Below are 22,989 nucleotides of genomic sequence, written 5' to 3' on the forward strand. Positions count from 1 at the left end.
GCGCAGGACAACAACAACTTGCATTTATAGAGTGCCTTTAATGTAGTAAAGCATCCCAAGGCACTTCACAGTAGTGCTATCAGACAAAAGTTGACATGTTTTGCACATTACCCTGGATCTCAATGTGCAACTGACCCAAACTGTCTTGTGAAGAGCCTGCAGGACATAAAATGCTGGGTGGCCTCTTCTGTAAACCCAACTCTAACAAAATGTATCGTGTTGTGACTGGAAGTTATGTCATAGCCTTTAGCAAAGCTGCTCCAGTTGATCAGTCTGTTCATTTACGACAATTCAAACTGTGTAGCTTACTGCATGCACCATTACTGATAGGGACTGTGGTATTTGTATATTCCAGCAGGACCCACCATAGCAAGCACATTCCTTTTAACAAACTGAGATATTTATATAGATGATTAACTGTCCATTTCATCTGATACAATGACTGAGGGAGTGCAGGTACCAATTGGGGGTCAATGTTAATTCCCAGCAAGTTTCAGGCAGGGTCAGATTTCAGACCTGGGATATTTTAACTCCCGATCCTGACTACAAACCGTCGGTCAGCTGGTCACCTGAAATGGGTGGAAAGTGGCACATTCCCAATAAGTGGAAGGGGAAGTTCAGGCAGCTAGATGCAGTCAGCTGGCACCAAAGTCGTGAGGGGAGGGGGGACTCGAGGGCAAGGGAGGCCTTGACTCTCTTTCAGACCCAGAGGTGTACTCCTGCTTTTCCTGGCCCCACAAAGGAAAGATTTCCATTTTAGAGGACCTCTTCGTCCTCCCAACAGCTTCTGGCCAGTCTTCACCTGGCAGGAATGTCGTGGTGACTTCCGCTCTCAGGCCTGACTTACAATCCAGTTGGGATTGATGTAAAGGGACCCAGATTTGGATAGATTTGAGGCTCCTGTTTTCTTCCAGCAGGTCCCTGAGCCACTGAATCGCAATCAGCAGTTGAAATGGTGGCCAATGGAATTTCGATGGGGCAGTAAGACTGAGTGCCCAAATTTAAAGGGTACTCACACCAACCCCAAGTCTCACCAATTCTACACTGTAAACCAATAAACAATGGTAAAAATTGTTTTCTCTTCCCTCCTCTGGGAAATTGCCTCATATCCCTTGGCTGCACTGCTACTTCACATTGGCACACAGGGAATCGTGACTACAAAGCAGTGCCCAATTACTCCGTATTCTATTGTGTATGTCAGCCCTCAATCCTCCATGTTGGAAAGTATGGGCTGGATTGCAGTGGAAGACGGGGCAAAATCAGGAAGCCTGGCCTTATGATCTGAGCTCCCCATAATAAATGGAAACGAGGGAGGGTCAGTGACACAAGCTTGGTATGCTTGGACAGGTGTGTGTGATTATGGACACATTCTCCACTAGTTTCTTTTCATTTACATTTTCCCTCCTACAGCATGACTCTTCACACTGTCACTTGAATTTTAGAACTGAAGTAAGATCAAATCACTTTTACAGATTAAACAGAATCTCCTAAAGCTCAAGGTTGTTCAGGTGACTGACTGGAACGGACATATCTGCATTCTGGCACGTGGCCCATTGCGGCTTGTTTATTTGTCTAGCCTAAATGAACCATGGGAAGCCTGGGCACTAAATGTGAAGAATGCCCCTCAGCAGGAAATGCCACACTAATCTTTGCATCAGATGAGATCACTATAACTGTGTTTTGTAATCCAGCCAGGCAGGTGGTGAGGGTAGTGTCAAATAGCTGCAGCCCCTATCAGTTAAAAAGAAAATAGTGACCCATTCTACTTCTGCGGCAGCTAAAGTGGTCTGTGGTAGCATACAGCTCAATGTTGATTCCTACATAGCCATGGTATGTGGTGGGCAAGTCAGATACCTAACAACACACCAGGGTGACTGCAATATGAGGGCAGGGCTGTGTGTTCCTAATGCTGGCAGGTATACCACTATTTATTCAGCTTTTCTGTTTGATACAGCAGCTGTTTAAATAGTGCTTATTTTTCAATTATGTGGAATGATAACAGGCCTAGTCTACTTTTTAAAGGATATCTGGGTTAGGAGGCACAGGTTGGTGCAGCATCAACACACAGGTTCAGCTCCACACCTGCCTCCACCCACTGCTTTGGAGTTCCTATTTTCCACCACACTGCTGTGGTAAAGCACAGAATAAAAGGCAGCCTCTCTATGGCAGCAGCTGGTGAGTTTGAAGATTTGCCTAAAGAAAAATAAAACGCACTCTGGTAAGAGATTACCAGGTGAATCTTTAGGCCTCCTACCTGGCAGAAACAGGGCAGTAGCAACCAAAACAGTGGACAATGATCTCCTGCCCAATGCAGCTGTAACTGTGAAAACAGTGACAATCACCCCCAGCCCTATTGCTGAGTGACTGGGCTACTGCAGTCAATCAGTCAATAGACTCATTTAGAATCCTAATTGTGGTCCTTGGCATATGTAGGACACACATTGCCATTTCTGGACTGAACTGAGGGGAGTATGCATGTGAGCTCTGGTCAGGCCTAGAGACCCTGGAAAGGTAAGTTTCACATTCTCTCTTTTTTTTTAAGCAGGAGTGCCCCTCCAGATTCTACAAAAATATTGTGGGTTACTGCTGGCCCAGGCTTGGCAGCCTCAGCCTTGCCTCTGACCTCCCAGTCCAAACTGCAGGCATTACTGCTTTCCTAGCTGGCCAACATTCTTGAGCCAAAGCTGCTGAGGTGCCTTCTCCAGTGGTCAGCCACCAACATCTATCCATCCACCCTTGGCACTAAGTTTCAGTGCAAACTGTTGAATGAATCGAGAGCTGTTACATCCTTGTTAACTTGTGATGTTTTTTTTCAGTCCTAACATGGTATTCTCAAAGGAGCTGTCATTTTGCAGGCTAAGGTTCTGAATTGCTGAAGTCCCCCATGTTTGTGGCCAACAAAAATATGTTGGAATCTCTCTTCCCATTGCCCAATTCTTTCAAATTTTCATGTAAAATTAAACAAAGGCATGACCCATTCAGGGGTGCAATGTCACCACATGACAATTCTCATATTCTGGTCAAACGTCACAGTAATGGATGAGACCACACTGTAAAAAGCCTTGCAGTAACCCTTAACCTAAGTCAGCCTCTTGAAAAATGGAAAATGGACCTCAGTTCCAGTTTGTGGGTGGATCAAAGGCTGGACTCCAAAAGAAGTGAGGGGGAGGAAGCCAACCTCCACCCTTGTTTTGTGGGCCTTCGGTGAGGGTGGGCACAGCAGATGCACCAACACCAATGCTGCATTCCTAGATACTCCTAGGAGGGACGTGGTGGCGTAGTGGTAATGTCACTGGACTATTAATCCAGAGGCCCAGGCTAGTGCTCTGGGGACATGGGTTCGAATCCCACATGGCAGATGGTGAAATTTGAATTCAATTAATAAACACAGTGGGCCGAAGGGCCTGTTTCTGTGCTGTATGACTCTATGACTCCTACTCTGAAACCACAAATTTTGGGAGGGTCAGTCCCCGGTGACCATGATCCCAGGGTTTCAGGACAGGATTTTCCCTGCCGTCAAGCTCAAATAGTTGTCAGAATCCCGCACTATGTGGGAAACAGTCATTCACCTATGACCTTCCCTGAATGGGCTAATTAATGGCCAGACGGTAGGGTCGCCATCCAATTGAGGATTGTGGGTGGGCTCTCGAAGCTGGAAAGACAATAGGAGGATTTCCAGCTCAGAAGCAGCAGCAGGATGCCATGGCAGGTAAGAGAGGGAGAGGTGCCCTCTCTCCAACTTTATCAAATGTAATATTAAAAAAAAGTCCTTTTGCAGCTGGGCTGCCATTGTGGGGTGGGGTGGGATAGTGGGGGAGAGAATCCCTGCCTGCTGGAGTGCTAGCCTCAACCACCCCTACCTGGGTCTGCCGCTAAAAGGCCACCTCCAGGCAGCTGCACTGTCCCTTGCTGCCTGCGGGGACCTGGAGGCTAACTAGAAAATCCCAGTCGGCCTCTGAGAAGAGGCCTTAATGGGTCCTTAAACAGGTCAATTGGCTACCCACTGCTTACAGGTGGGAAAATGGCCTAGGAGCACAATGGAGTCAGGGAACTGGCACACCGGTCAGCAGGGCTATTTTAGCCCTGCTCTTCCCCCATCGGGAACTGTTATTGAACCAACTCTGCCGGAAATATTCCTGTTAATGTTCAGTAAAAACAGGATTACAGCCAGCTGTGATGCCTTCCACAAATGATTAGCCTGCCAACACTTGCTGTCAAGAATCATGCATGAATGATGAATGGTCCTTTGGATGAGGTGTTGGGAATGCAGCTGTAGAGAAATAGCCCAGCAAAGAGTCCACACCTTCAGGAGAGGAGAACGGAGACAATCAGAGAAGGAAAAGGTTTCACCCTGCCTTGCAGCCACAAAGGAGTTTTATCCTGTGGCTATTCCAGAAGCTGGGCCGGTCCCAAACTCCCAAAGGTGGCGGTGATGCCTATTTAATCATTTCCAGTTCTAAAAGCAGATCAAAGCATTAAATGGAGGCTGTATTAAGGGTAGCAGCTGTCACCCTGTCATGTACAGTATAGATCTAAAGGGCTAGCACTTAGTCTAATATATTATATCATGTACAGCAGCACATCTATTTCAGAATGGGATCGAAGGTTATAAGAGTTAAAAATAATCAAATGTGCAGAATCCTGAGCAGTTGGAACCATGGAAATATCTTCAAGCAGGTTCACTGAGATTCATCAGGGAAGGGAGGGTGCCACCCCTGGTTGATCAGTACTGCAGTATTGACTCTTAATACCCATAAGCTGAAACAATCACAATAGAACACAACCATAAGCAAAATATCGGACAGACCTACTGGCACTGACCCAGGCATGGATCAGGACAAAACTCGGGCAATTTCAGCCCAGTCAGCTTTGCAAATTCCTCCTCGTCAACATCTGGTGTTTAAGTTGAGTGAACTTCCCATAAACTGGACAAGCAACATCATTAGCTGTATGCAGAGCATTATATCTATCAGCCAATATCTGAGATTTTTCATCACCATCCCTCTGCATCCTGTTCCATCTGCAGGACAGACCCACAAGTAGTGGCAGCCTAATTGGAATTGGCCCATAAAGTTCTCAACATTGACTCCAGACCCCATTAAATCTTATGGCTCCAGGCCTAGGAAATCTCCTGTTTCTCATTATCTACAATCTCCCACTCCCCTCATACTTAGCTAACAATTCAGTACTTCTCCCCCATTGAACATCACCTGGAGGAATCAATGAAGGAAGCAAAAGTACAGAATGTATTCTTGAGGTACTTCAAGATCCACAACCGGAGTGGTTTCATTGTGCCACAAGTAATTGAATTGGCTGGAGTTTGAAGGACAAAACTGCCAGATTTGGTCTGTCAGGTGGCAAAGGAACCTACATACCCTTGACTTGGTGAGGAGAGAGTGACTGCCCTTGACATCAAGGCAACATTTGACCGAGTATGGCATCAAGGAGCCCTAGCAAAATTGGAGTCAATGGGAATCAGGGGGAAAACTCTTCTCTGGTTGGAATTGTACCTGATGCAAAGGAAGATGGTTGTGCTCCAGGACATCACAGCAGGAGTTCCTCAGGGTAGTGTCCTAGGCCCAACCATCTGAAGATTCTTCATCAATGACCTTCCTTCAATCATAAGATCAGAAGTGGGAATGTTGTCATGATTGCGCAATGTTCAGCACCATTCGTGCCTCCTCAGATACTGAAGCAGTCCATGTAGAAATGCAGCAAGACCTGGACAATATCCAGGCTTGGGCTGATAAGTGGCAAGTAAAATTTGCGCCACACAAGTGCTAGGCAATGACCATCTCAAACAAGAGATAATCTAACCATTTCCCCCTGAAATTCAATGACACTACGGTTGCTGAATCCCCCACTATCAATATCCTGGGGGTTACCATTGACCAGAAACTGAACTGGAGTAGCCATATAAATACTGTGGCTACAACAGCAGGTCAGAAGCTAGGAATCCTGCAGTGAGTAACTCCCCTCTTGACTCCCCAAAGATTGTCCATCATCTACTAGGCACAAGTCAGGAGTGTGATGGAATACTCTTCACTTGCCTGGATGGGTACAGCTCCAGCAACACTCAAAGAAGCTCGACATCAAACAGAACAAAGCAGCCCGCTTGACTGGCATCCCATCCACAAACATTCACTCCCTCCATCATCGACGTACAGTGGCAGCAGTGTGTACCATCTACAAGATGCACTGCAGCAACTCATCAAGACTCCTTTGACACCATCTTCCAACCCCGCAACCTCTACCACCACCTTGAAGGTCAAGGGCTGCAGATGCATGGGAACACCATCACCAGCAAGTTCCCCTCCAAGCCACACACCGTCCTGACTTGGAACTATATTGCCATTCCTTCACTGTCGCTGGGTCAAAATCCTGGAACTCCCTTCCTAACAGCATTGTGGGTGTACCGACACCCCAAGGACTGCAATGGTTCAAGAAGGCAGCTCACCACCACCTTCTCAGGGGCAATTACGGTTGGACAAAAAATGCTGGCCTGGCCAGCGATGCCCACATTCCATGAACGAATAAAAAAAAAACAACCTACCTGTCTGTTAGTATTGACAGCAGTGATCACTGCACGATTCTCCTCTCTCCTGCTCTTCCTGGCTCCATATTCTGCTAAATTACATAAAATTGACCTGCAGCAGTAGTATAAAACGAGTGATAGTTAATCGGCAGCCCCTTTTGTACCCCATCACGTTGGATAAGGAAGTCAGGCAAGGTGTAATTCACTATTGCCAACAGGAGATAATCACCACACTTTCCATTGGTAAGTGAGTCAGTAACTAGTGGGCATAAATTTAAGATTATCGCCAAAAGAGTGCAGGGAGAAGTTGGAATTTTTTCTGATGCAGAGGATTATTAGGACATCGAATTCTCAACCAGAAATGGTGGAGGATGCAAAATCCCCAATAGCTTTTAAAAGGGAACTAAGAACATCTTTGAGAAAAGAAAAATATAAAAGGGTATGAGAAAGGGCAGGGAAGTGGCTCGCTCTTTCAGAGGGCTGCCTGCAAAATGCTTTGACTCACTGATTACTTCTAATCTGAAAGGCTGGAGGGAACAAGTTGTAATATGTGTACGGACATTTGAAGGTTAATTGTAAAGCAGTATCCCAGGCATAAAAGTCAGGATTAAATACATATATATTTTATATTTGAGGGTCCATTAACCACATGCAGTAACGTTGAATTATGTTATTAAACATTTAATGGACTTTGCTGCCTTCTGAACTCCATGCTGTCACTATCACCCAGACTGTTTACTTCCAGTAGTATTTTGTCTCAACATCCAACAAATCAGATTTTACTTTCTGCCATTGTTAGTTGCATATAAACCTGAAACTGACCATGAAGTAGCCCATCACAAGCATAAATGGTCCAACCAAAAACGTTGTGCATATTCAGGGCACTTGGGACCCGGACTTCCTTATTTGTCCTCAGTGAAGAAAATACCGAAGTAATTAACATGGAGTGAGTGCTTCGCAGTGACACCACAGTACACTAGTTCTTGTAGGAAGGGTGGTGGAGGACAGGACACTGGACTTCTTTAAGAAACAGCTAAATTCAGTAATGCGAAGGATTAGTATCCTGAAAGGCTGAGATCAAATGGGCTGAAGAGCTTTTTTCTTCTAAATCTATTCTCTAACTCCATGCACGAAAGCCAGCCATTCCCTCCAAGACAGCAGTTCATTGCCACCTGGCAGTGTGAGTATAGCAGTCATGACTAATACACTGTGTTACCATTTCCCACAAAAATTATGCTTTTCAATTCAAATTAAATCATGTGTTTATATACCAACAGGAAAACTTTGCTTACTGAATCAAAGGGCTGTCAGTCCCATTTCAAAACACAATATATTTTTAAAGAAAAACCATTTTCCTCCTCCTCCCACAACTGGATGGTAAATGTGTACAGCACACCAGAAGTGCACTGTGACTGCCCACCCCAGGAGTCACCTGCATTTCCCGTCCTATGCTAATTAGCGGTCCCATTGGTACCTCCTGGCAATAGAGCATAGAAAATCTGAGGCCGACCTGTGTGTCTCTACCCTCAATTTAATTCAAACTTCTGGGATGGGTCTAAAACGCCAAGAAGTACCTTATCCAAAATTCTTTGACCTGGTTCCTCAGAACCCCATGGACTCTTCAGTTTAGTGACAGGCCAGAGCAGCACTTTTTCTAAGAGACTGCACTGGGACATCCAGAAAAATGGTGTCAACTGCAAAATGAAGCAGGAGGCCAGAATGTCTCCTTCTATCTTATTTAAATAGCTCCATTAACCTGCATCTGTTTGGATACAACCAAGGCTCTGCACACACCCCTCTCAGAAAAGCCTTAAATACTGGGGCAATGCCCCTTTTTCCTGACCTTTGCACCTGGGAATATTTGACACCTGTGGTGTAAGGGCCAGGCAAATTGGCCATCAATTTACTACTTGTAATTGAAATTCCTGTTCATGTAAACTTCATGCACAGGAGCTTCTGACACAGCTTTCGTTGCTCAACATCTTGGACAGCACTTTCTTTCTTTACATTAATCTGTATGTGTTTGCAAATTAGACTAGTTCCTAGTTTTAAAGTAATGTGACTTTAGGTAGGTAATTATATTGATAGATGAAGCTCAGCTGCAGTCAGTAGCATCCACTAGTTACCTGCTGCTAATTTGATTTAATACTTTGCCATCAAAACTGCAGGGCTCTCACTGCAAGCATGTAAATCTTCCCTCATGCTGCTCTGGGAATGAAAATAAGATCAAGTGATAGACATAGCAAAATTTCACTGTTTATCTAGACTCAGGCATCATCTGATGGAATTGGGCCAAATTATTCAAAATGCAACTTTAGCAAAGGGCAGTATGCTTATAAATCCTTACCATATATAGTCATTCAGAGACAGCAGGCAAATGAGGGACACAGCACAAGTACACAGAGGGTGCCAATAAAGGCAACTTACAGATTGGGTAAATAGCAGACATGCTTCCAGTCCGGAGCTAATAGCACTGTGCCCTGATAACTAGATGAACCACAGGGAACCTTGCTTATTAGTGAAGAGGATGTAAATAAGCCTCAAAGCACTATTGAAAGTTTGTTCAACACCACTCACCAGCAAGAGGTTATGAAGCTTATCAGCCTTTGAAAGAATTGAATTTAGTTGACGTATTTGGCTCCATTTCAATCTCTCAAGAAATAGCAAAACAAATTTCACTGTACCCTGTACCAAAAAGGCACTTTTGTTCCCAGCTTGCTTCTTCAGCCACTAGTGCACTGTGTAGCAGCAAAACACTAGTCTCCATTCTCTACAAGTGGCATTTGTAGTTACCAGTAGTTCCCCCATGTCATTCCTCACAGGGAGCTAGGGATATGCTGTTGCAAGGGGATGGGCCGCTAGATTGAGAAGCACATTTCTGATGAAACCACTTGGGGAAAATGTTTGAGAGAACAGTGTGCTCAAACAGTGCAGCAAGTGTTTTTTGACTGGGGGGAAGATAAACAAATGAATAAATAAAGTTTTCCTTGCCCACTGAAATAAATTTTTGCAGTTACAGAAGTGAATAAATACTAAAAAGTCTCATGGTTGAGAAGCGTGACTCAGAATGGAAAGTGGGCCAACGGTATAAAAGAGCAACCCGAGAAGGGAGAGGGTAGCTGGTTTGGAAGTTACAATGGGCATTCTTTCTGGAGATGTCCTGGCTTCTTTCCTCATCACTGACTATTTGCTGTGTTTTGTCAACAGTGCTCCTATTGCTTTACATTTGCCCAGGTAGTGCAGGAAATAGCCTACAAGATCACCTTTAAGTTTTAAATGATCTTGATTCTGTTGGAATCAGCTCAGATGAGACACCAGTTGATACATTTCTTGACAATCAGCCTGGCACCTCTAAGACAAAGGGCTGAATTTTATTAGCGTGTCACAAATCGCGGTGGTGCGCTTTGAAGTTGGCGGCCTTCAGGTTCCGCCGCTGAGCCCCCGCGATATTTCGCACGGGGGCTCATTTAAATGGAGGGGGCAGAGCTGCTACCCCCGATGATGTAGAGGGGGCAGTTGCTCCGTCCCCAGCAATGGCATCTGGTGCCACCGTGCAGGTGCCGCCGCCATTTTTAAAGGGCTTCAAGCCCTTAGCAAAAGTTTGAATTTTTAAAGTTATATTATTGTTCATTTTCTCAAAAAAAAATAAAAGCTGGAGGCCCTTTCCAACCCCCCAGTTTTTTTTTTATTGGTCTTTCTGTCAAAAATTTATTTTATTCCCAACCCGAACTTCTCCAACCTCATCATATTTGCCCTTCAACCACTTTCCACCATCCCCTCAGCCAATAAAAAATGTTTTTTCCACTTCCCCTCCCCACCCCTGATCATTTCACTCCTCCCCCCTCCCCACCAGTGTCTCGCCTTGAATCCCCAAACGGTGTTCGGAAGGCGCGGGACATCCAGCCACTGGCTGCAATATCGGCGTGGGATGGCCACCCAGTCCAAGTAAGTTCATTAACATTTTTTTGATTAAGTTTGAGTCGGCAAATGAAGGCCCCACTGCTTGACAGTGGGGGCGGGGGAGGGGTCTGTACCGAGGTCTCACCGCCGCCAGCAAAATGCAGCGGGACCTTATCGGAGGTCATGGTGGGCCTCCCCCACAAGTATTTTACGGCCCCCGCTCCTACGCCACGACTCCTGGTGTCAAGGGGCTGGTAAAATTCAGCTCAATAGCTTGTGTGTTCAAGTTTCACACTCCTTGGGCTTGAATACCACAATCTAGGCTGATACTTTAGTGCAGTACTGAAGACACATTGTCGGAATATACAATGTTAAACCTAGGCCCTGTCTGCCCTCTCTGGTGGAAATAAAGCAGCCCATGGTACTATATCAAAGAAGAATGGGAATTCTCCCTGGTGGCCTGGCAATATTCATCCCTCAACCAACATCACTAAAAACAGATTAGCTGGTTGTCATCACATTGCTGTTTGTGGGAGCTTGCTATGCACACATTGGCTGCCATGTTTCTTACATCAAAACACAGACTACACTTTAAAAGTACTTCATTGGCTTTGGAGCATCCTAAAGTTGTGAAAGGTGCTATATAAATGCATGTCTGTCTGTCTTACAACTTGGATAACTGCCCAGCATTTAGAATTTAGCACTTAGCAACAAAGTCACAAAGAAAATCAATGTCGTCAGGGGAGACCTTCAACTAATGCTTGAAACAAGCACAAAGTCAGTGGAGTAGCTATGCTGACCCCTTGTTGCTATCAATGTGAGGCCTGAGCCATTTGAGGCTCAGGCCTCATCAACATGCCACTGGCAAGCTGTAGGGTCTAAGTGCAGGGCATGGGGGGGGGGGGGGGGGGGCGGGGGGTGCGGTGTTGCCGAAAGACTTGCATTTATATTGCGCTTTTCATGGCCACCAGACATCTCAAAGTGTTTTACAGTCAGTGAGGTACTTTAGAAGTGTAGTTACTGTTGTTCCGTCCAGGTGAAAAAGGGGTCGAGGGTTCCCTCTCAGCCTTCACCGGGTCTTATCGTAACAGGGTTTAATTTTAAACACACCGTGTTTATAGCTCCCCCTTGGTGAACGCTTGTTCACCGGTTTCCAATTATAAGGCAAAGAAACCAGCACAAACAGATTTTCTTAGGTTTAAAGAAGAAAGGTTGAAATTTATTAAACTTAAACTCTAATTCGGTTAATGCCTAGGGATACATGACACACCAATGCTAGCATGCATACATGATACACACATACAGATAGAGACAGAACAGAGCAGAAGAAATAAAGTGGAAAAGTTTGAGGCACTCTCTGAAGAGGGCTTTTGTTATGGTTCTTCAAGCTCACTGAAGAGACCTTGATTGTAGGTAGATCTTGCTTTTTGTTGGGGCACAGTATTCTTCTTAAACCTTGTTTGCTGTAGGAGACTTTTCTCTCTTGGGGTTCATGTGTCTTCAGTGGTTTTGGAGTTCCGTGAGAAAGAGATGGGAGCAGACAGACAGGAGAGGCTGTGGCAAACCAGCCAGGAGGGGTCTTTTCAGTCCAGGAGCAAACTGAGTTCAAACTGTTTGTACCATTCAGAAAACCCCAGGTTGCCAAGCAGGTTTGTCATGTGAATAACCAGTCTGACCACGTCTTGGCTCTGTGGATTGTATCATCTTAGCAGGGCCCGGAATGTGCTTCCCTGCCTTCAATGTCTGGTGCTCAAAGTCCATTGTGGGTTAAATGGATAAGGGGAGTAAGCTCTCTTGTCCCTATTGGTATGTAAATGTCTTCCAGCCAAGTGTCTGGCAGCCCTTGTAACAGGCCTTCCCTTCTTTCCAGCAACAATTTGAAATTTAATGCCCATGTGGCGAAATTAATATGCCTCATTCTTGGCAGGTGGGGTCCAGCATGACACTGTCATAATGTAGGAAATGCAGCAGCCATATTGCGTGCAACAAGCTCCCACAAACAACAATGTGATAATGGCAAGATAATCTGTTGTGATATTGATTGAGGGATAAACATTGGCCAGGACACCAGGAATAACTCCCTTGCTCTTCAAAATAGTGCCAAAGGATCCTTTACACCCACTCGAGTAGGCAGATGGGGCCTCAGTTTAATGTCTCATCCAAAAGACGGCAGTTTTCCCTCAGTTGGCTGGTTCGGCTGGTTGGCAAGTAGGGCATTTGGGGAAGGCGATCCCAAGGGAGTGTCTCCAAATGGACAGACAGTGGGCTGGAGTTATAGAGGGGACCAGGAGGCGCACCTTTTATAAAAAAAAAAAGTTTCCTGGGCTGACTTTTTTTAAGCAGGTACCACCAGCCCTTTAGTGGCTCGACAACGCCAATTTGCATATTTAAGCAGATTGCCACCTGTTTCAGGCAGGCAGGCCTTGGGCATCAGTGGGGTGGCTGAGGGGCATCCTGATATTCAATTGCTGACCACCCATTTTCTGGTGAGAAATGGGTACCCAGCAGTTGAAAATCACTCCCCCGATATCCTGTCTCTCAAATGATGCCAGATAGATGCACATTACTGGTTTGGCATGCAAAGGCCAACAGTGAGCTGACTGTCACTTGCTGGACTTTGCCTCGCATTCTATTTTGAAGCAAAAATGGTTTTGTAATTGAGGCTTCCAGTGGAGTGAAATTTGCTCTATTTACATAATGGGTAGATTCTACAACAGGAAACAGATTTAAACAGGCAATCTCATGTACATGTGACATTCATTGCTGGGTAATATTCTGTTTTCATATGGATAAATGCTATGATCAGTTGCTCTGCAGCAAGAATTTTTTTTATTTGCTGCTAGAAGTAAGACTGTGGCTGGAATTTTACAGTGGGCGGACAGGAGCCGGCCTCTGACGTAAAAGTCGGTCGATTCCGCCTCACCTGGGGATCTGTTCCGTATTTTACGGGTCCCCAGGCTTTAATTGTTCTGAGGCGGGACTTCCACCCGCTTGTGAGAGGAAGTCCCTCCTCATTGAGCTGCCGGCCAATCAGCGGGCCGACACCTCTTAGTCCCAGCAGCGCCATTGGGCGTGGTGGCCACTGCTGGGACTGCAGCCCAGCATGAAGAGAAGATACCTGGGAGCTGGGAAGACAGGTAGGTTTTGGTTGCCTCGTGGGGGATAATTGGTGGGGCCCCGGCGAGGCAAGGGTAGTCGGTTGGGGTAAACGGGGGCGTTTTGGGTGCTGGGGGTGGGTGGGGTAGCAGGGGCGGCCCTCCATCGGGCACTCTGATCGCAGCCGCCTGGTTTTCACTGGCGATTTTTCCCGGCTCCAGGATGCCCGCTTGCCATGCATAAAATCCGCGTGGAGGTGGGCGAAGGCCCTTAAGTGGCCACTTAAGGGCCTCGATTGGCCTGGGGTGGGCGGGCCGTTTTTCGCACCCTCTCCCACCCTAAGTAAAGGGGGGCGGAGGCAGCAGCAGGTCGGGAAAGCCTCCCGGAAACTCCCGTTCCATTTTACGCCACCATCCGGCTTGTTGGGATGGTGTAAAATTCCAGCCTGTGTCTTGAGGAGCAGATGAACCCTATCCTGAGATTGGTCTCTACACCCTGTTATAGCAATGGGCCATAATATAAATGGCCATAAATATACATTGCTGGTCACCAGAGCATTACTGATGGGCAGCAGTGCAAAAGCAGGTTTCAGTGCTGACCATCTCCATGTAGGGTCTTTGCACAGTGGATCTGACAATTAGACTTTGTTTCTTTTAGCCACCTTTATAATTCTTTTCAACAAAAATCAGATTGCCCTGTAATTGCTCTTCAGAACTAAGCCAAATCCCTACAAGATGAGAAACAATGTGAATTGCTTCTGGTGTTTTTTCACATTCTTGCCCCATCTGGTGTGCTGCCCCTAGCTCCGTCATGCTGTCATTATGCTTGATTGTCGGTTGGCTGGCATGGAACAAAAGTCTGCTGATTGGGGGTGGGACAGACGAATGCAGACTAAACACTGGGAAGCTCCAGTGGAAGTCACACCAAGGCAAAAGGCTGCTGCTAAATAACCTCACTGCTTATCTACCTGGTTTGAGGAGTCTTCAGCTTCCAGAACATAAAATTATGGGGAAGCAGGGAGAGGAAGAATGAACAATGGAGAATAAATTAAAAAGCCCAAAGGAAAGAGATAAACAGATTTAATAAATTGATTCAAACTACAAGTGCAAGATGGGCACAGTGGGAACTTTTCTATGAGCGAATATGTGTCCTCACTTTACAGATGCTTTCCCGACATCAAGAAGGAGCTTTGTAGCTGTCACTGTGGCAATAGATGGGAGACTTTGCAAATGCTTTGTCAGTAAAGAGCAGTTTTGGAGATGCCATCACTCACCCTTCATTTCCTCACATTATTAACTGTTTAAAGGAGTAAACAATAAATTATATAAAGAAACAATTCTTTTTTTAGAACATGATATAATTAGAACATTATAACATAAGAGCATAAGTAGGGACAGGAGCAGTCCATTTAGCCCTTTGAGCCTGGTAAAATTTATGTCCTCACGTCAGGGAGTTGCCTCCCCCAATTTTCTCTCATCCTCTCCCGAAGGCATTAACTTTTGTTGGAAGTTATTTCCACAGGTTCAGGCCATCCTGCAATACCTCACCCACATGGCCATTCTCCCTGTGTGAGCCTATTATATTTACATTCTTTGACCACTGGGGGCTTTACAACTGACCCTGGTCCTGTTCTCACACAATGTTCACACATTAAAATGTGATCAGTAGTGGAACAAAGAACAAAGAACAAAGAAAAGTACAGCACAGGAACAGGCCATTCGGCCCTCCAAGCCTGAGCTGATCTTGATGCCTGCCTAAACTAACACCTTCTGCACTTCCGGGGCCCATATCCCTCTATTCCCTTCCTATTCATATATTTGTCAAGATGTCTATTAAATGTCGCTATCGTATCTGCTTCCACCACCTCCCCTGGCAGCAAGTTCCAGGCACTCACCACCCTCTGTGTACAAAAACTTGCCTCGTACATCCCCTCTAAACTTTGCCCCTCGCACCTTAAACCTATGTCCCCTAGTAACTGACTCTTCCACCCTGGGAAAAAGCTTCTGACTATTCACTCTGTCCATGCCGCTCATAAATTTGTAAACCTCTATCATGTCGCCCCTCCACCTCCGTCGTTCCAGTGAAAACAATCCGAGTTTATCCAACCTCTCCTCATAACTAATGCCCTCCAGACCAGGCAACATCCTGGTAAACCTCTTCTGTACCCTCTCCAAAGCCTCCACGTCCTTCTGGTAGTGTGGTGACCAGAATTGCATGCAATATTCTAAGTGTGGCTGAACTAAAGTTCTGTACAGCTGCAACATGACTTGCCAATTTTTATACTCTATGCCCCGACCAATGAAGACAAGCATGCCGTATGCCTTCTTGACTACCTTATCCACCTGCATTGCCACTTTCAGTGACCTGTGGACCTGTACGCCCAGATCTCTCTGCCTGTCAATACTCCTAAGGGTTCTGCCATTTACTGTATACCTCCCACCTGCATTAGACCTTCCAAAATGCATTACCTCACATTTGTCTGGATTAAACTCCATCTGCCATTTCTCCGCCCAAGTCTCCAACCGATCTATATCCTGCTGTATCCTCTGACAATCCTCATCACTATCCGCAGCTCCACCAACCTTTGTGTCATCCGCAAACTTACTAATCAGACCAGCTACATTTTCCTCCAAATCATTTATATATACTACAAAGGGCAAAGGCCCCAGCACTGATCCCTGCGGAACACCACTAGTCACATCCCTCCATTCAGAAAAACACCCATCCACTGTTACCCTCTGTCTTCTGTGACTGAGCCAGTTCTGTATCCATCTTGCCAGCTCACCTCTGATCCCGTGTGACTTCACCTTTTGTACCAGTCTGCCATGCGGGACCTTGTCAAAGGTTTTACTAAAGTCCATATAGACAACATCCACCGCCCTTCCCTCATCAATCATCTTCGTCACTTACTCAAAAAACTCAATCAAATTAGTAAGACACGACCTCCCCTTCACAAAACCATGCTGTCTCTCACTAATAAGTTTGTTTGTTTCCAAATGGGAGTAAATCCTGTCCCGAAGAATCCTCTCTAATAGTTTCCCTATCACTGACATAAGGCTCACCGGCATATAATTTCCTGGATTATCCTTCCCACCCTTCTTAAACAAAGGAACAACATTGGCTATTCTCCAGTCCTCTGGGACCTCACCTGTAGCCAATGAGGATGCAAAGATTTCTGTCAAGGCCCCAGCAATTTCTTCCCTTGCCTCCCTCAGTATTCTAGGGTAGATCCCATCAGGCCCTGGAGACTTATCTACCTTAATGCTTTGCAAGACACCCAACACCTCCTTCTTTTTGATAATGAGATGACTGAGACTATCTGCACTCCCTTCCCTAGGCTCATCATCCACCAAGTCCTTCTCCTTGGTGAATACTGATGCAAAGTACTCATTTAACACCTCACCCATTTCCTCTGGCTCCACGCATAGATTCCCATCTCTGTCCTTGAGTGGGCCAACCCTTTCCCTGGTTACCCTCTTGCTCTTTATATATGTATAAAAAGCCTTGGGATTTTCCTTAATCCTGTTTGCCAATGACTTTTCATGACTCCTTTTAGCCCTCCTAACTCCTTGCTTAAGTTCCTTCCTACTGTCTTTGTATTCCTCAAGTGCTTCATCTGTTCCTAGCCTTCCAGCCCTTACAAATGCTTCCTTTTTCTTTTTGACCAGGCTCACAATATCCCGTGTTATCGAAGCTTCCCAAAACTTGCCAAACTTGTCTTTCTTCCTCACAGGAACATGCTGGTCCTGGATTCTAATCAGCTGACGTTTGAAAGACTCCCCCATGTCAGATGTTGATTTACCCTCAAACAGCCGCCCCCAATCTAAATTCTTCAGTTCCTGCCTAATATTGTTATAATTAGACTTCCCCCAATTTAGCACCTTCACCCGAGGACTACTCATCCTTATCCACAAGTCGCTTAAAACTTATGGAATTATGGTCACTGCTCCCAAAATGCTCCCCCACTGAAACTTCGACCACCTGGCTGGGCTCATTCCCCAATACCAGGTCCAGAATGGCCCCATCCCTAGTTGGACTATCTACATACTGTTTCAAGAAGCCCTCCTGGATGCTCCTCACAAATTCTGCCCCATCCAAGCCCCTTGCACTAAGTGAGTCCCAGTCAATATAGGGGAAGTTAAAATCACCCACCACTACAACCCTGTTACCTTTACATCTTTCCAAAATCTGTCTACATATCTGCTCCTCTACCTCCCGCTGGCTGTTGGGAGGCCTGTAGTAAACCCCCAACATCGTGACTGCACCCTTCCAATTCCTGAGCTCCACCCATATTGCCTCGCTGCATGACCTCTGAGGTGTCCTCCCGCAGTACAGCTGTGATATTCTCCTTAACCAGTAATGCAACTCCCCCACCCCTTTTACATCCCCCTCACATCCCCCTCTATCCCGCCTGAAGCTTCTAAAGCCTGGAACATTTAGCTACCAATCCTGCCCTTCCCCCAACCAAGTCTCTGTAATAGCAACAACATCATATTTCCAAGTACTAATCCAAGCTCTAAGTTCATCTGCTAAGTTCATAAGGAAACCTTATTTGATTTTCCCCACCTTAGACCATGTGTGCTGTGGCCTATTTTAGTGCCCATATTATCACCTTGTCTGAGACTTTCCCAGTTCGTTCCAAACTGGACAGTGAAGTTATCAAAGGAACCATTAGGGAGCTATGACTGCAGCTTTAATGAAAAATATTGGGTTTCTTGTTAATAGAGTATATATGTTTCCTACTTATAAGCAGTTTAAAGCAGCCAGATGCAATCAACATTTGTTAATTGCTAAAATCGTACCTTAAAACTGAATGACCATATACTCATTCTTCATCTTCCAGTTATCCGGGCAAAAGTGGTTGGGAAGAAGCTACTGAAGGATGGTCCTTTTGGTACAATGCGCTACACCATCAAACAGATGAAGGTGAGTTACACAATGAATTGACTTGTGTTACTATGGCAAGAATGATGAAAACCAGCATTGCCACCCTTTCAAAAAATAATTTGTTTAATCTGTTTAAATATCGTAAAGAATCTGGGTATAGTGATTCAGTGATACAATGCTTTTTGACCTCTGGGAACTGAACTTGAATCTGGTATCGATTGATGGGATAAAAGTTTCTTTTTTCTGTTGGCTGTAAGGGACCCAAATCTGGAGAAGTCTTAATCCAGTTCTTAAAGGCTGAAAATTCCCAGCACAAGACAATCTATACCTGCCCTGAGAGTACTTGATGTTGATACTTGGTGTAAAGACTACAAAATGTTTGATTCCCACCACAAATATACCAGTCACCTTGAAGAGAGCATAATCACTTTTCTTAAATTATTTTTTGAAAGGGTGGCAATGCTGGTTTTCATCATCCTCGCCATAGTAACGCAAGTATTTCCAATACTTTACTGATTGGTAGGCAGCTGACAGGATAGTAATTGGCAGGTTGGGTTTATCTGGTGTTTTGCGGATAGGACATACATAGACAATCATCCACATTGTCAGGTAGAAGCACAATCTAAATAAGATGGACACCAGGAAGCACGAGCTGTATAGTACCAAATGGGAATGAATTATTCCTTTTGTATTTGGTATATACAGTACAGGTATAAGAGCTTACATTGCACCAACTACAGAGTACCAAAAGGCAATGAAGTGTTTTCTTAAACCCAGTGTGTTCTGTAAAGTATAGGAGGTGACAGACCTTTACAAATAGATCTAGAGCATCTGTTTGTAAGACCCTATCCCTTGACAGATGGGAGATACACATGGGGACAGTCAGACTGACAGCAACATTGTGGTAAGAATAAATGGATGGTGTATCCTGCTCCGCTCCCATCTGTTGATAACATTTTCTATGGACAGGTGTGCACTCGCCCTTAATGTGTGTGCTCAAGGGTGGGAATGAAATGGATCATTCTTTCATACAAAAAAGATTTTGAAAAAAAGCTTCAAATAAAAAATATTTCCTTAACTTAAAGGATTGAATTTGGTGCCTTTTGGAAATGTAAATGTCCCAAAAGATTGTCAATTTATCTGACAGAACCTGACACCATTTCTGAGCAGGTAATCTCATAGGATCGAGTAACACCAGGTTCTGAAGCCATGCTTTTTAATGTTGAAATAGGATGCATTTTAAAAAGTATCATTGAGGCATCGACACATTTGGCCCAGGCTTAGATCCTCCAGCAAACTGCTCTTCGCATCTTAGTTTGTTTTGTGCTGACTCTCATTAAGTTTGTGCTGTATTAGTGTGATGTCTGCCACATCATAAACCAGTGGTATACATATGATTTTATTTCTCTCAAATAAAGTTTAAATAAAGTAGCAAGTTTTAAATATAGTAGCACACTTTCAGCAACAGACCTCACCATATCATAGATAATTTCTCAATTTTATAAGCCTGGTGAAGTGGCTTATTGCCAAGCCAATGAAAACATTTAAGAGCTGTTGAAAACAAACTGCTTCTTGTTGTAGTTTTATGCCCTCCAGGCTTATTCTTCCCCTCCAATTAAAGTTTTAATATAGACCTTTTAAATAAATAGAACCCTTAATTTCAATATTTTTCTTTACTATTTCAGATAGTCTTTTGTATTAAATTGAACTCACTGGCAGATCTGGGATTTGAACCCATAGTCTTGTGAATTAAAAACAAAGTATAAAACAATTTTAGCTTCCTGGATTCTGGCCCACCTATCTAACAAAAAGAAATGGGTAATAAAGTTCCCAAAATGTCATATTGACATCATCTTAACTGCCTGCAAAAGTGTCACTGCATATAGGAAAATACCTTTACTTTGTTGAACTAACCATTCTCCCGCCACCGCCAATAATGGAAACTTACTGTGCAGAATTAGACCTGAACCTGTGCTCCTGATCCAGACATAATGCCATCTCATCACTCATCTTCCAGTTGCTTTCTTGAATTTTAGAGTTCTTTAGTCAATGAATCCCCTGGCAAAGAATTAACTGTTTCCAGGCTTTTGCCTGTGTTAACTCAATAACTCTCTATACAGCAAATCAGCAGCTGCACTAACTCTCCTTCCTTCTCTAAGTATATGTCCTCTGTTTAGTGTCACTGCTGAGACTGGTAAACTCACTGTACAGATGTAATCATTAATACAAATCCAAGCCCTGTCTCTTCATGTGTGTTAATGCTATATCTGTGTACTTTCTGTAAAGGTAATTGACTGTCTGTATTGCTGTTTACAATGATTTCTCTCTTCTGTAGATGTATCGTGGCTTCAACAAAATGCAACAAGTTCAGTATATCTATACAGAAGCTGCTGAGAGTCTGTGCGGTGTCCGGCTGCAGGTGAACAAATTCCAGTACCTGATCACAGGTAATTGGTGATGTTTGGGCAAAATTTGGACAGTAACCACACAGGACACATCAAAGGTTACTGCAGAAAATAAAAACTCATGGTGTAGGGGGTAACATATTGGCATGGATAGAGGATTGACTAGCTAACAGGAAATAGTGGGTCATTTTCTGGTTGGCAAGATGTAAAGAGTGGTGTGCCACAGGGATCTGTGCTGGGGCCTCAACTTTTTACAATTTATATAAATGACTTAGATGAAGGGACCAAAGGTATGGTTGCTGAATTTGCTGATGACACAAAGATAGGTAGGAAAGTAACTTGTGAAGAGGACATAAGGAGGCTACAAAGGGATATAGATAGGTTAAGTGAGTGGGCAAAGACCTGGCAAATGGAGTATAATGTGGGAAAGTGGGAAATTGTTCACTTTGGCAGGAAGAATAAAAAAGAAGCATATTATCTAAATGGTGAGAGATTGCAGAGCTCGGAGATGCAGAGGGATCTGGGTGTCCTAGTGCATGAATCGCAAAAGGTTAGTATGCAGGTACAGCACGTAATTAGGAAAGCTAATAGAATGTTATGGGTTATCGTGTGGGGAATTGAATACAAAAGTAGGGAGGTTATGCTTCAGCTATACAGGGCATTGGTGAGACCACATCTGCAGTATTGTGTACTGTACTGATCTCCTTATTTAAGGAAGGATGTAAATGCGTTGGAGGCAGTACAGAGAAAGTTTACTAGACTAATACCTGGCATGAGTGGGCTGTCTTATGTGGGAAGATTGGACAGATTAGGCTTGTATCCGCTGGAATTTGGAAGAGTAAGAGGTGACTTGATTGAAACATATAAGATCCTGAGGGGTCTTGACAGGGTGGATGTGGAAAGGATGTTTCCTCTTGTGGGAGAATCTAGAGCTAGGGGGTCACTTTAAAAATAGGGGGTCCCCCGTTTAAGACACAGATGAGAAGGAATTTTTTCTCTGAGGGTCGTGAGTCATTGGAATTCTCTTCCTCAAAAGGCGGTGGAAGCAGAGTCTTTGAATATTTTTAAGGCAGAGGTAGAAGATAGATTCTTGATAAGCAAGGTGGTGGAAGGTTATCGGGGGGTAGGTGGAACTGTGGAGTAATGAGTTCAGTCTTGAGCTTATTGAATGCTGGAGCAGGTTCGAAGGGCTAAGTGGCCTACTCCTACTCCTAATTCGTATGTTTGTATGTAGGACAGAGTATATTTTGATTTCCAGAGCAATGCTCGAAATATATTCCCTCAAACTAGAAAAATTTTGTTATAGGTTTAATCATCTTTTGTGAGGCTTTGTATCTGAGGATGCAGCAGCTTGTATCAAAAAGTAAATGGGGGTGGTGGGAGGGCATCTACCCGAGAGTTCCTTTACTGGGAAATCTAGGAGTCCAGTTAGAGTTCAGTTTGGTTTTCAGGAGCCTCATATTATATTCAAGGATTCAAAGCTGTGAAGATTTTACCGAGCTTTATAAATATAGATTTACTAAGTACACCAATGACAAGGGATCTACTGCACCAAGCCTCATTCTTATGTTGTTTGTGGTCACCTTCCAGCGTTTTTAATATCTATTTAGAATGCGTTTTTAATATCTATTTAGAATTTAGAATATCTATTTTAGAACTATCCATTGTATGTCGAGATACACTCGTACCTTTAGGCATAGTATAATGCTCAGCCTAATGTAGGTTTCAAAGTTCTTGAGATTACATAAGACAGAATATACAAATAAATGGAACGATGACTTCAACCCTTCAAAAGACTCACACCCATTGACCATGTTGTAGGCCTGCAGGTTCACATTTCAACCATCATGAACCTGGCATCCAAAGTGTGTCCTGTTGCACGACAGCAGTCCCTCTGGAATAACTGAAGTAACAAGACCCCTAAAATTCCACAACAAGGCACTGGACTTCTCTGTCAAATGGCCCAAGAACAGAGGAGTAAAACTAATTGGATAGCTCTTCCAAAGGGCTGGCACATTCATGGGTCAGTTGGCCTCCTGTGCTGTATGATTAATGAATAGTATTTGGGGTGAGGAGTGTGGCTCCACCACATCCTTTGCCCTTGGAAAGAAATACAGAGCTGATCACTAAAAATGATTCCAAGTGTTAGGAATTTAAGTTATGTTG

The 22,989-nt window shown here is 44.4% G+C and overlaps 2 protein-coding genes across 2 annotated transcripts in view; one reads left to right on the plus strand and one right to left on the minus strand.

The window, feature by feature from the left end:
* The window catches only part of LOC137379610 (synapsin-3-like), a 280,557-nt gene that overhangs the window by 102,430 nt on the left and 155,138 nt on the right, over positions 1-22,989 (minus strand). The window lies entirely within an intron of this gene.
* LOC137379611 (metalloproteinase inhibitor 3) overlaps positions 1-22,989 on the plus strand; it is a 36,436-nt gene that overhangs the window by 9,125 nt on the left and 4,322 nt on the right. The window contains exons 2-3 of the mRNA XM_068050680.1: positions 18,375-18,457; positions 20,754-20,865. Of these exons, the coding sequence (XP_067906781.1) occupies positions 18,375-18,457; positions 20,754-20,865 (195 nt within the window). The remainder of the gene's footprint in view (positions 1-18,374; positions 18,458-20,753; positions 20,866-22,989) is intronic.

The sequence above is a fragment of the Heterodontus francisci genome, chromosome 18 (assembly GCF_036365525.1).
Source record: "Heterodontus francisci isolate sHetFra1 chromosome 18, sHetFra1.hap1, whole genome shotgun sequence".
Taxonomy (NCBI): Eukaryota; Metazoa; Chordata; class Chondrichthyes; order Heterodontiformes; family Heterodontidae; genus Heterodontus; species Heterodontus francisci.